The sequence below is a fragment of the Pterocles gutturalis genome, unplaced genomic scaffold, assembly GCF_000699245.1.
Source record: "Pterocles gutturalis isolate BGI_N339 unplaced genomic scaffold, ASM69924v1 scaffold15536, whole genome shotgun sequence".
NCBI classification, from domain to species: domain Eukaryota; kingdom Metazoa; phylum Chordata; class Aves; order Pterocliformes; family Pteroclidae; genus Pterocles; species Pterocles gutturalis.
The window spans coordinates 7074-21205 of NW_010105738.1; the positions used below are offsets into that span (position 1 = coordinate 7074).

The 14132-nt window shown below is 40.9% G+C and overlaps 1 protein-coding gene across 1 annotated transcript in view; it reads right to left on the bottom strand.

The window, feature by feature from the left end:
- Window positions 1–396: 396 nt before the first annotated feature.
- The window catches only part of MUC13 (mucin 13, cell surface associated), a gene marked incomplete at its 5' end in the record, with an annotated part of 14560 nt that continues 824 nt past the window's right edge, over window positions 397–14132 (bottom strand). The window contains 11 exons of the mRNA XM_010087517.1: window positions 397–447; window positions 1675–1879; window positions 2972–3059; window positions 5146–5183; window positions 6242–6350; window positions 7515–7640; window positions 8935–9080; window positions 10454–10512; window positions 12077–12183; window positions 13099–13218; window positions 13868–13906. Of these exons, the coding sequence (XP_010085819.1) occupies window positions 397–447; window positions 1675–1879; window positions 2972–3059; window positions 5146–5183; window positions 6242–6350; window positions 7515–7640; window positions 8935–9080; window positions 10454–10512; window positions 12077–12183; window positions 13099–13218; window positions 13868–13906 (1088 nt within the window). The remainder of the gene's footprint in view (window positions 448–1674; window positions 1880–2971; window positions 3060–5145; window positions 5184–6241; window positions 6351–7514; window positions 7641–8934; window positions 9081–10453; window positions 10513–12076; window positions 12184–13098; window positions 13219–13867; window positions 13907–14132) is intronic.

Here is a 14132-nt window from a genome sequence, read left to right on the forward strand (position 1 = left end):
GGTGCTGACATGTTTCAGCATCACACATATTGCCTGGACCATCTTCCAGACGACCTGAAAAACAGCAGGGTTAAAATCCTTGTAGCTTGTCTACACTCACTCTCTTGCCAATGTACTGGGCTCCTGAAAGAAGTCTAATGTTTATTGGAGCCTATTAGTTCTTTTAAAGAAGTCCTCTTCTTCTCTCTATCCTCTGCGTCACTCTTCCCTTATTTCAGAGAGTTGTCCATGATCTCTTCCAATCAGGGGTCTTCCTTTAGAAAATGATCAGAGAATATGAAGTTCTGGACTTTGTTGTCTCTTCTGCTGAAGTAACGGCATTGGTGAGAGGCTGTGAAACTCTTTGGTCTGACCCACTGTCGCAATGGTTGTCCATCCTTCCACCACTCTGGTCGCTTAGTATCTGTTCCGTGTCCTAAAGCCCTCAGGCTCCCGGGATATATCATACTACAGAGAATTTGGACAAGAAAAGAAAATAAAAGAAATAAAGAGAGAGTACTCTGGGTCAGAAAGCTCCTTTCTGAGAATAGTTCAGCATGTAGCACGCTGCACATGATACTCTGTGTACACGTGTTGCTCCCTGGGACACAACAGCCCCCAAGGAAAACCAAACAGGCAGATTTTCGTCACTGAAAATCTGACATCTTTGGAAAGCTAAAAATGCCAGAACCATGCAAATCTGATCAATCAACTAACTAAACAGATGTTTTTCTTCTCTTAATTGGCAGCTTTTTAAAAGTGGGTTTTTTCTTTAAACATCATATTTCTGTGTTGCTTCCGTCACAGTTTAGGCCTCAATTCTGCAAAACACGTAAATGTATTACAATTAAACAGATTTTCTTCACTAAACAGTGGTACTTTCTTGCACCACAGAGGTGGAGCTAAAATGTCATTTAAACGAGATTTGAATGGACAATGTGTTTCCCATTTACTCAATGCACGCAGAACCCAGCAAATCAATCATATCACAGCACAGCACTTCTCAAGCCCCTGCTCCCTCCACAGCTCCCTTGCAGAGTTCAAGGGTAAGACAGGCAGTTTTTTCAGAACACACCTTCCAGCTAATGACACACCTCTGCTGAACGGGCTCCTCTGGGCTACATCAGTGCAAAAGCTGTGCTAGCTTTTTCATGGCACTGAACACTTTCCCCCTTTGCAATGTTGCAGAACCACAGAGGCTCTTGCTGTGAATGGGGCAGTGGCAGAGCGGAGGACACCGACCCTCTGGGAAGCTATGCCAGCTTCAGCTGATTCTGAGTCTTGCATGAGGCTGCAACTGGGAAGTGCCCCTGCAGCACCTATCGATGCTACAACTTTCTTAAAAGAAGCACAGGTTGTAACACCCTGTGCTGAAGGATGTGTTCGGTCAATGCAGACAAATGTCCAGCAGACCACTGGGCAGCCAAACTGTTGCTTTGATCCTTGCTTTTCACATATCCAGCCTGTGACTCAAGGTTGACTACTAGGGCTTTAGAAAGGTCTTCATGAGTGCTGATCTCTGTATTAAGGGAAAGTTTTTCAGCTGCAGCAGCAGTTGTTTGGTTGCCTTTACACCACTTTGGCCTTCTAGATCAAGGGAGGATGGACAGTGGGGTTTAGGTTCCAACAATGTCTGTAACCCACAATGCTACAGTTCAGGAACACAATTCGCGTAGGCCTGTGTGAAACACTTACCAAATCATAATCCCTCTCCGGAAAACCATCTCTATTTGTGGAGCGCATCTCATAGGGGTTGTTTGGCTGGTATCCTGGGTTCGCATGGCCAGAAGTGGTCTGGACTCTGGGAAATATCGTGGTCTCTCTATCATCAAAGGCATTTGGGTTGGAATATCCTGACTTTATCAGGCTCTTCCTCTCTGGATCCTTTTTGTGTTTGGCTCTTCAGAAGAAATGAAAGAACAAAGGAGGTTTTAAAAGACCTTTTAGTGTGCCTTACTTGTTGCGTAAGTCCAACGTATTGAGTTGTCTACTCCCACTTTATTTTGAACACACAGTCCTGTTCTGAAACATTCAACAGACTTTTCTAGCATGCCTATCGCAAAACTGTTGCTATCAATAATACAGTACAAAGTTCATCATCTCTTATCACAGATGGGGCTAAACTGCTAGGAGAGACAGAGGGGGACTTTGATCTCTTTCAACTAGTTGAAGTGAGTTTCCTTCACCACTAGCTTTCAACTAGTTGAAGGAGTTTCCTTCACCACTAGCTCTGACTGTCCAGAGGAAGAAATGAGGCATTTATTAGGCCCAGTTAAGAAAAGTTGCCCTCATGCCTGCAGCCAAAGCTGGATGCTCAAACGATGCATTTGCATTGTGTGTGATCACAAGTCCATACATTGCACACACACTCGGCACCAGCTTGGGCAGCTGCTGACCAGCTATGCCTGCTGTGGGCATCCTTGCAGGCACCTTTATCTCGGCAGCACTGAGGAAAGGCAGAGGAGCTTCTTGAGCATTTCTGTGTTTATTGTGTGGAGAGAAGTGAGGAGGTGCAACTGCAATTGGGAATTTGCCAGTACACCAGGAGTAGTACGCTTTAAAGAGATGCTTGGCTGGAAATGCCACCTGTATTGAGCTGAAAGGGGCATGCCCAGCCTGGAGCTGAAGCGCTAGCATGGAAAGCTGCAGAGGGTTTGAATTTGGGCCACACTGTCTTCTGATATCAGCATCCTTCTTCAGTCTCATCCAGATGCCATTTCAGTGCTGGGTATGGCAGGATTAGGATTAATGGGTCAGGTGTGTATTTTAAAGACTTGTCTGAAGCTTTCAAATTCACAGCAAGAGAATAAATCCTTCTGGGAAGAGCACACAGGCAAAACCAAATTCTAATGGCTATGTGACTTAAATGATCTTGTCTGCCCAACTAGGCATGCAACCACATTCACAGCCCTGCCCCTCTCTAAATTTCTGCTTGGTTCTCTACAAACATGCAGCAATGCAGTTTCTGTTAGATTGTAATAAATACTCTTACCTTATTGAAATAATAGAGATTGCTATCGCTAAAATCAGGATAATGGCTCCAAACACTGTACCCACTATTATAAGGATGAGTTCTCTATCTGGAAAAATAAAAACAACCAAACAAGAAACATAAATTGAAAGCTCATGGTAAATATTGAAAACCAAGTCCTGTCTCTGTCCTCTTACTAGGAAGGAAGGAAGGAAGGAAGGAAAGATGAAAGAAGATGTTATTAATTCCCAGGCTCCTGGTGCTGCCTCAGTACAACTGTCTGTGGACACAGAAAGATGTAAATTAAGGAACTTATCTGCATTAAAGACCATCTCTTCTGGATGACTATTTTGATCCCAGCTCAAGTTCCTAATCCCATGCACTGAATGGCTTCCCACATAGTTATAGTTTAGGGACAGAAACAACTGGGAGGGTGTAGGGGTTGCTTAAACTAGTATTGCTGCTAAAATATGTAGTCAGGTGCACATAAGGCACACTGATTTGAGGTATCTGTTATGTGGCACTATGAGCACTGCATTAATAATATCTCATATCTGAATAAATGTTTGGCGAGGAAAATTCATTTCAACAGATCTTGCTCCAGAACCATCTTGGCTAGGGGAGGAAGACATGGATTCTGTCCTTCAACCACAAGTGGAATTCCTACTAAAACCTAGTCTTAGCTCTGTGTAGCCATGGTAAGGAAAAATGAAAGGAGAATTGTGCCCTGCAGGGCATAACTTCAAAATGAGTATGTGAAGCACAAGACAGTCTCTTGAGTCACCCAATGTTACTGGTGGTACCTACTTGAAGATTTCAGTCTGGATTTATAAGTTTGACATTTAATATACTGAATGCCTGTACAGGAGATACGCAACATGAAGCCACCAACTGTGCCATTACCAGCAGAACAATCCAGCACATTTAATCACAGGAGCATGCATCGAGACAACAGGGAATATGATTTCTCAAAATAACATCATGCCAAACACATGTGTATGGCATCCTTGGTTATTGCTCAGCAAACTCTTTTCATCAGTACCCACCAAGTGCCATATAGAGAAGACGAGGCTATTAATGGAGTTCATTATTAGCAGGTTTCAAGTTCATGTTTAAATTCACAATGTGTTAACTTTATGCCAATTTAAAGGTTTCAATTGCTTTACGAAAAAGGCCTTAAAATTCCAAAAACTTTCTCTAGAAAAATATGTTCCATGTGATGAAAAATAACCTTCCTGACACACATTTACACCTCACAAGACTCACTGTGCTGCACTACAACTACCATTAGCCAATCTCCAAAACTTTAAAGGCAGAACTAGAAGAAAACCATTGTAGATCTCATAGCTGCGGACACAGGTATGTTAAACATGTGCAAGTTTAAGAACGCAGCAGTGTGAGAATCAAAAGGGCCACGTGAGGACAAACCTTTTGCTCAGATAAAGCCAAAGGAGTTGTGGGAAGTGAAGAACCATAACTGTCTGTTTTTCAGCCTGCCTTTGACTGTATTAGATGTTCTGAGTTTAGGCATGTGCAAACACTAGAAGGCATGAAGAATGTCCTCTCCAAATCTATACGATGGTGGAAACTTGAGAAGGTGCAACAAACAGCTGCAAAACTGACTCAGTAAAAGGAAAAAACCTCGGAAGGCCCGTCTGGGTAGTTTGTCTGGATAATTACAATTATGGCATGACATAGTCGGTCCATCATCTCTTCACTGGTATAGAGTACTAGATACTATGCAGTGCTTGCAAGGTAAAGCACAAAGAAGAACCAGTCGTTGGATATTAAAGCAGAAACATTTCAAATTAGAGTAATCCACTGACATTTTAACAGAGGGAGTGATTAATTACAGGAGAAACTAATCCGTTAGTGGTGCTGAGTTCAGCATTGCATGTCTTCAGATGAGAACTAAATGCTTTTCTGTCAAATAACCTGTGTTTGACTAAAACTACTGGGCTTAATGCAGAGGTCATTAGAGGAAATGCTACTGTCTGTCTGGACATGAGTTTCAAGAAGGATTTTTCCTTCCAGGAAACAGTGGAATTTAATTCTTTTTTTCCTAACATTTTCCTGCTACGGGATGGTGGCACCACTGAAGACTACTACTTGTTATTTTTGTTATCTCAGGCAGATTAAACATTACCAGGTATTTTTCCATGCTATAATTAAAAATCAGAAATTCTTGTACTTACTGTTATTGCAGTTGTCCCCTGAGTAGCCCACTGGACAACTACATGAGAGAAAAAAGAGGAAAGAAAGATAATGTCATTAAGCAGATGATCACAAAACAATAGTATATTTCCATCTTTTATCAGCAATTTTTCTGCAAGGTGTGTTCATTACTCATTAATGCTATCTTAATATTGAATTCTTTAGTTTCATTCTTAGAGTAAAACAAGCTGAGATTTTGAGAATGATTGGTGAGCTGGGCACTCAAAGTTTCAGGTTCTCAGCCTGAAAAATTTTAAAAGAGCCTAATTTCTCCAAAGAAGTAAGCTTTACACCTCCGAGCCTCTTGGAATTGCTACCCACTGTCTTATCAAAAGCCTCAATATATGTTCTATAAAGACTTGCAGCTCTTTATCTTCCTCCCATACTAGCTTCTTATATTTAAAATATATTGACTTTATGGTAAGAAGTTTCATTGTGTCACAGTAATAACTACAAAAAGAGCTGAATTAATGGATATAGGGAATAAGGTCCCTCCGCTTATCCATGGAGCAGAGCACAACCAGTCACTTACTCAGCTTCACCAGGAAACAACACTGCTCTGTTCTGATCCTGAGCTGACAGAAGTACCCACAGAGAGAAAACCAAGATAAAATAACATAGGTCTGAACGTTATCAGGAAACAGAGTCTCCACTGATATTGGTGGAAACTTTCCAGGGATTTGAGGCAAGTCTTACTCTAATGCCTGTTGCTTACTAAACGCTTCAGTCTACCAGTTCCCATGGCTCAACTACTCTAGTATATAGTTTATGTGGGCAACCCACAAAATAAGCGTGAAGTATTTTATCCTCTTCACTGACTCACAGATGACCTTGGATCTTCTTGACTTTCCTCGCAGGTATTATGAGTGCACACCAATGGCTAATGCCAATAAGCAGTTAAAATGCCATAACTTGTAACACCATGGGAATTCGGCCACCTGCTAGCCACCTTAGGCACCTCTCTTATTCACACAGCTGCAGTCTGTTCTTCTAGACCGAGGGTGACCCCGTGTTAGATGTTCTTCTCCCCTATCTTTGCCTAGTACACAGGAACACAAGAAAAAGCTGAGTACTCACAATACACATTTTCCATTCTTCATTTCAAAGTTAGACATGCATTTGCATGTTGGAACCCCATTTTCTTTTGCACAGTACTTGTTTTCTTCTGCAGAACAGTTACTGCAATCTGTATTTTAAGAGGAAAAAATATAGAGTGAATTGAAGATGGCCCCCAAAACCTCAACGTTGGAGAAAATCCTCCCGCCTTTTTTTTTTTTAAATTGCACTGTAAACACACACAACTTTGTTGTGCTTCAAAGCACCAGAATGGCTTTTTTTTTAGGGCTATACCTATGTAGAACAGAATACAAAAGCACAAAATTAGAAGTAAATTGTCTTTGTTTAGAACCATCCAGCGTCATCAGAATAGAAATCTGGCTAGGCTGCATCTTACATAGGCAAGCAACAACCTGCAGTTTGATCTCCCAGCAGATGATTTATATTGCAACTGATCTAAACCTGGATCATGATCTAAACCTGGATCAGATTTAGACAGGTTAAGGGTGACAAAGCCCTACACTGGGTCATCTCTCATTGGCCTTTATTGTAGCCAGCTTTCATGATTTTATCATGAGTGTTTGCAATATTTATAGCTTTTCTTAAGATCTCGTATCTTAGACTGTTTTTCTGTAGTGTGAAAATTTTAGTTTTCCTAAGAAAATCAAGTACATCTCAGGGCTGTGGAGGATAGCTAACAATATAAACAAATACTCATTAAAAGATTCAAAACCAGCTAGAAAATAAAAGCCCAACAACTAACAGTTCCTAAAAATCACATAAATCATTCTTCCCACAGAAACCTGTCTAAACAGAGGTAATGCAATCCTATAGCTACTAACAAGGGACAGATCTTTAACAGATTGTTATAGAGCATCATGAGACTTCCAGTTCTGTCAGTGTCCCTACAGCTGCCTCAAGTTAGCATGCAGAACTTATTCCCAAAATATGTCCTAGCAGAGAGGGTTGTGAATATAGGACTCAATTTGTTGCATCCTTTACCAATTTAGGTTCAATTCTTATGAAAAGTTTAACAACACATTTAAAGAGTTGCCCACTCACTAGTTTCAGTGATAATTTTCTCAGGATTTAGTAGTTTATTCTACTGGAATAGAATTATGGATATGTTTAAAGTGAAATGTGGGAATGTGTTTGTATGGCTCTCTTAATAAGACACACATTCCCTGATTTTTAGAGGTCAGCACATTTGCGGAGAGCTGTTTTCAAAAAGGGACTGAGACAGGGAACAACCAGGTCAGTCTTTCAGGGATAGGTAAAGTAGCAAGTTTTTTACCTGAACAAGAACGTTCATCCCATTCTGTCTTCGAGAAACCAGTTTGGCATGTGCACATTGGAAACATATCTTCTATGCACTCTGTGGTTTCAGGATCACAATTAAAAACAGCACAATAGGTTGTACCTTTAAAAGAGAAATGTTCAGGAAGCAAACATGAGTACTAATAACATAATTTCATAAAAAGCAATGCACTTTCTCAGTAAATCATAAACCAATTATTTAGCAATTCCAAAAAAACCCTTTTAAAGTCCTTTTTTCCTGGACATCAGTACCGCAGGCATTGGGACCAGCTCTTTCTTTTCCCTTGCTCTTTACCAGTTAAGGTCCTGCCTCCATCATATCTTCTGATCTTCCGTTTCTCAGCCTTCCTACAACTGCCTCCAAACCTTCCTGCCCCCTACTCCATGAAGAGGGAAATTCTACCCATTAGTTCATATTCTGAGGACTGACTTTCTGACTCACCTTAAAAAATACTATAGAAAAACCCCAGCGCTACTCCCTTAGATTTTTCTACAACTGAACTGTGAGGCCCAGATCCCATACAGTTCTACACAGATATTTATGGGCATGCAGCTCATCTCATGACCAATATGACTATGCTCTTTGCCCAACATGTTGCTCTTTAGATCCATATCCCAGTAGTGGTAATGGTTTACAAACGTCAGTGGCTGGCATGCAGTGGAAGGATGTGATTGCACTGGTGCTTTGTGAGCTCTCAGGTTTTTCCTACTTCCCCCTCATGTTTAGGACCAGCACACAGGAAATGGCATGGCTGAGGTGGATACAGTTGCTGTCAGAGATCAAACTCGGGCTACAAGTCATGAAATGGCCTCCTTTAATTATTAGCTATGCCTTTTGCAAAAGCTGATTTCAAAATAGGAGCATATTAAAAAAAAGAGAGAGAGAGAGAAAAATCCATATTTTATTTAGAAAATCATTCTCCAAGTGTTACACTTTTAATAATGTAAGACTTTGCTGGTTTAGACCAACGAATCATTCAGCTCCACAGCTGATCAGTGAGGCCTCATTTCAATTACATGGTTAGTTATGGGAGAAGTCATCTAAAGAGAGTTTCATCCTATCTTGCTGGTAAAATACTGGTTTATTCTCAGAAGCATGATATGTTTCTGTATATAGTTTATCCTGATTCTTACAGCCACTTAACACAGCAGGTTAAAATCAAAATGCCATTGCTTACCTAGGAATAAGTATTTTCCTTCTCTTCTTTACATAGAAGGTAGAAAGCCTTAATAAATTTCAAGCCTTAATAATCTTCAAAATTACCTAATGTTAAACATTCAGCTCCTTAAATTCAACAAGGCTTATGCTCTGATGCAGAGAAACGTTCTGAGCACCTTTGAAGATAGGAATCTCAGTTTCTACTGATTATTTACTTCCACAGTAAGGAATCACATACCTCTGTACTGAGAGACATAGGATGAATTTGTTGTTGCCTTTTCTATTGCAGAAGTAACTGTTTCATTGTTCACAGTTGAGTTCTCCATAAACAGGTTTATCACTACTACACTCCTTGGAAGAGCAGCTCTTCCTTCTTTTAGCGGTCTGAAAAGTACAGATAGCATAATTTTAAAGTCTCATATAATCCATATGGGTAGCAAGCTAGATGCAAACAAGAGAAGACTTCTGCCAAACCTCCCTCTCTCCCCTAGTTTCCTTCATCCCACAATGTCGGTAGTTGCTAAGACACCTGAAAATGAGTTCAAGTCTTGCTTAGGAATCCATTGATGGTCATCCTTCCAGTAGATACAGATGTAAATAGGTATCTGGTAAGCAAAGGCTGTTGGATTTAGCACTAACAACATCAGTCCTTTGTGTGCTGTTGGCGCACAACTGATATTTTTTTACTGGGCTAGCCTCAAGCTGGCTGCAGTGTGGAGGACCTCATCTGTTAGACCCTAACCTTTACACACTCACATCAGCTTCTGGTGTCATCCAAGCATGACATGGAGAACCTCATCCTGAAACACAGTGAGAGTAATTTAGGTATGACCACAATGAATTCAGAAAGGTCTGTTTGCAATGTGGAGTTATCTGTGCATGCTAGCTGGGTTGGGTTCAGCTGGACAGCAGTCTCCTGGGGTGAGGTGGAGAACAGTGGTGACTGCCTTGCTCTTCAGCTGAACTTCGTGCTGCTGGGATATGCACACAAACACCTTTAAGCGGTACATTGGTGTAGCGCCTTAAGATGTCACTGTACCCCATGTGTTTGTCACAACCACTCTGCTGGAAGTTACTGCCCTCACAGCTCTGCTAGAACAACAGTCTGCCTAACTGCTTAATCCACGGGGTTCGCTGAAAGGGTTTACACTGCTGTGTGCGCTAGCATGCCAGGTTTTGCTTGATGTGGGTAAGGGAGCACTCACAGAGAAGCTGGCAGAGCTCTGTGGACAGTAACCTGTCACAGACGGATGGGGACAGGAAGAGAGGGACATCTCACAGTGTCTGCCTAGAGCAGCAAAGGACCTGTGCCCACAGCTACAGTCACCACAGCCCATTCGATAACAACTTTGCTCAGCGTGCCGTCAGGAGAGACCAGCTAATGCACAATGAGATGCAGCGGGCATCTGTAATGGGGGTGTTTCTTAAATGAAACTGGGACTCCAAGTTGGACCTGTTCATAGGGCCCTCAGAGTTAACTGTTACAATTTCAGACCATGTCAGATATCACAGGACTGCTAGTTATAGCACAGTGCTGTATCCCCAGTTTACAGACGTATTGGAAATTCGTGGAGTAAAAATGGACTCATCATCCCAGAAACTTTAAAAATACAAAACTAATGTCCTCCTTTAACAGGAGGCATACTGAACTGAACTCATCCCATATCCTTTCTTGAACTGAGTACTCCTTGGGGAACAGATTAAAATGGGGTGTGTGGGAAGCACATAGTGTGCAAAAAAAAAACTGGTAAACTTACAGAATTTCCACGATGACGGTCTGCGCATAACTCGATAAATTGTGGAAGGCATTCTTAAACTATAAAAGATAAATGAATTAGAGTTAAAGGCAAGCAGAAACACAGACCAAAATCCCATGAACCACTGAGGCTTCAGCTGTAAAGTTTTAACTCAGAACATTCTACTATAGGCACAAATAAAGCGAGCTGATCTGCCACATCCACTGTGCAAGGTACTGCAGAAGAGGAGTGGTGGGGTAGTGCTGGAGAACAGGGAATATGGAGAGACATGAGTTGAATAAATGTCAGGGCATTAGGGTTGACTGGCTGGGTAGCTACAGATACACATTAATCGCTTAGAAGGGCATTTCTGAGGCACCAACCTAGTAGAGGATGCCAGCATCCCTACAGATGGCTTGTGTCCCTAACACACAGTGAAGTGGGATTGTCAGGAGTTGATCTCGTGGGGAGAAGCACAGCACTGAACAAAGCCTTGGGGGTTGTATGGGGTCAGTAGAAAAGCCACTGCTCTCCCTCATCCCATGGGAAGCAGGGAACAACTGGTGGAGGCAGCTGCCTCCAATCGCCACACAAGCAGAAGGCACTGGGAAAAGGATAAGATGTCTAAGTCAAACAAAATGAAAGATAAACTACTCTTCTTTGTAATAAAATAAAAATTCTTTTCTATGCTATTTTCACTTTTGCATACGATCACATATCTTTTCTAGAGTTGCATATCAGGCACTTCTGTAGCCATGTAATGAAAAAATGCTGGACAAAAAAAATGAAGAAAATATTTTTTAACATTCTGGAGGGACAGTTTTTGGTTACTTTCTGATAAACATTCAAAGGAAGCAATATAACAATATAAAGAATGTGAGAACTATTTTTGATGAATTATGATTAATATTTGGTGAAGATTTTTTGATCAGCTGTCAAGTAGAGTTGCATACTTCTTTCTTACTTCCAGAAAGCAACATAAGCAAATACACTTGTTTCCACATGGCAGTATAAATTAAACTGTTCATCTTATTTCTCCAGGAAATCTATTACAAGATTTTATCCATATTCATAGAACACTTAAAATGTGTAATATCCATTTCACTAATAGCATTAAAATATTTGTACTGGTATGCTTATGGAAGAGGTTTACTATTTAAGTGTGTAGACACAGCTGGACAGCCATTCTGAAAAGTTTGTGCTGTGTGGAAATTATAGCTTTCTTAAAAAAAAAAAAATTGTTCAGTTTTACTCATACCACTGAGTATTACTGAGCCCTCAGCAGAGAGCGGAGATCAGAAATTAAATGGGCTGGGAAACTTCACTCAGCCCCATGGTTTCTGGAGAGGGAACAGTGAAAGATACAGAGCAATTTATGTGCACTTCCCAGAATAGAAGTGGCATTAAAAATGCAGATATTACTTATTTCAGGTACATCCCTCTACCTCAGCAGGAGCCATGCATGTACTAATCTGAAGGCAAAATTCAAGTCTTATGAATAGGTCCAAACTGGTGGGAAGCCCTCTTTGAAAGAAGTAGATTTGTCAAGTGAAACTATCCTAGGGTCCACATTAAAGGCAGCACACCCCCCGTCTGTGTGATATTCAGGAAAAAATATACAGGAAAAAAAAAGTCATCACTCACAAATGCTGTTACATTTTGGAACACCTCTTGATATTGCACGGAATTTATGGTTTGAACACTATCACTGTAAGAATCTTTCAGTGTAATGACCCCTGGGTATATTTTCCCTGGAATGAGAACAGAGAATATCAATTAATTAGAAAGCGTTTGAGTAAGTTGGGTTTCACCTTAGAGTTCATCCAGTCTGATGGGGAAATACAATGCAGAAATCAGTCAGTGCTACTTTTCATATACTGGAGGAATCAGTAGGGGACAAATATTTGCTCAATTAATAATCAATAAAGGGGGACATACTCTGGCTACCTGGGAAGCAGGCAGGATCCTGGGCTCAACCAAACTGTCCAGACTATGAAACTGAATAACATTAAACGGTAAGCACAGACTGAAGCTAACAAAAGACTCCATCGGAGGTGTTAACAGCATTTATTATGAAAATACCTGTATTAAGGACTCTGAATTTGCACCCACTAAGCAGCCAACGTGGTTCACCATGTCTGAAAAACTGATTCAGTGTCTACCTGCTTCTTTAGGCTCACAAGTAAATTTGAGAATCCTGCTTGCTGGCACTTAAATAAGAAGCCCCATTTGCCCACATGCTTGGCCTTCAGCAGCATCTCAGAGATGCATTTCAACAGGACTGTGACAAGTGTTTAGCAATAGGAAAAATCAAGCCCATTGTTCAGATGTCTTAATGGGTTTGGGCCTTTTTAAATCCTAGCCATTAATATTGATGACATTTTTTCCTGCTTTTTCACTCATTTTAATCTCTAGCATCCCTGGCAGAGAACTCACCTTCTTTCCCTAGCACATTAACCTCTCTGGCTGTTTCTGTTTTGTGAGATAACAATCTAGGTCATTGTGGCAGTGTCAGTCTGCAAAGCAAGGCATTATTCAGCAGCCACTTTCCCAGACTGATTATGTTTTCAGCTATAACACGAGAGCAAGGGATATGGGAAGAAAAATTGACCTGAGCAGTTATCTGTGAAGTAACTATAAATGTAGACTGCCCTTCTGCAGCTCACCTCTGTGACAATCCTTGTCGCTATAGTAGTATCCATATCGGCACTGGCAGACAGAAATGCTATTTAAAGCAACACATTCAGCCAAATTTGTTCCACAAGGGTTTGGGTTGCACAAGTTCCCTGATACAAAGATGAAAGATATTGATGTCAGGATTTCTATGAAATTGCAATGGTCAGTTCATATGTAAAGTAGTTCATATATTAAATAGTTCATCTATATTTCTACTAAAGGAAACTACCAGGTATGTTTTAGAGTATACATGCAATTAAAGAGCACACGGCTATGTCTTGGTTGCTTACTGTCTGTACAGTAACTGTAAAAAGCAGGATATCACAGTGAGGACACAGAGTAAGGCTGAAATTAATTATCTGTCATACTGGGCATTCACAATTTAATTCTACTTAATAAAACTAAAACCACAACAAACAAACAAAGTATATCGAGGGCTGCCAAAATCAGTGACTATGTTAGAAAAAGGCACACTACAAAGAACCTGTGGTTCTTTAATACTGTGCTGGTGTGTACTTACCTTATTATAATACATAGTCATGGTAGGGTGCTTTACTGGAGACACATTAATAAAATGAAGGCTCCCAAGTTAATCATCAGAGTATACATACCTCAATAGATATCAGAGTATGTTGCTAAGGAATTTTTTGCAGGGTTTAGAGCTGTCACCATATGACTAACTATATTACCTGACCACTATACGGTACTTCTACAGTGTTAAAACTGCATGGGTTTGTGCTACTGCTGCCTTCCACTTACCTGGTGGAGTTGTTGCTGAAGATGATGTTGTGTTCATTCCTGGAAAAGGGAAAATAATATGTCAGCCTTGTTAGTGCCTTGGTTACCCTGAAGCTATTGAGGACAGTATGATATGATGCCTCAAAACCTTTCCCAAACCTGCTGCTACCTTGTGCTGTATTTTGCCAGTGCCCTTGCCCTTATTTCCTGCAACCTGCTGCTCAGTGTGATTTACCCTGCATGCCTGTCTGTGATATCTCTTCCCTGGCAACCTCTGTCTCCACTT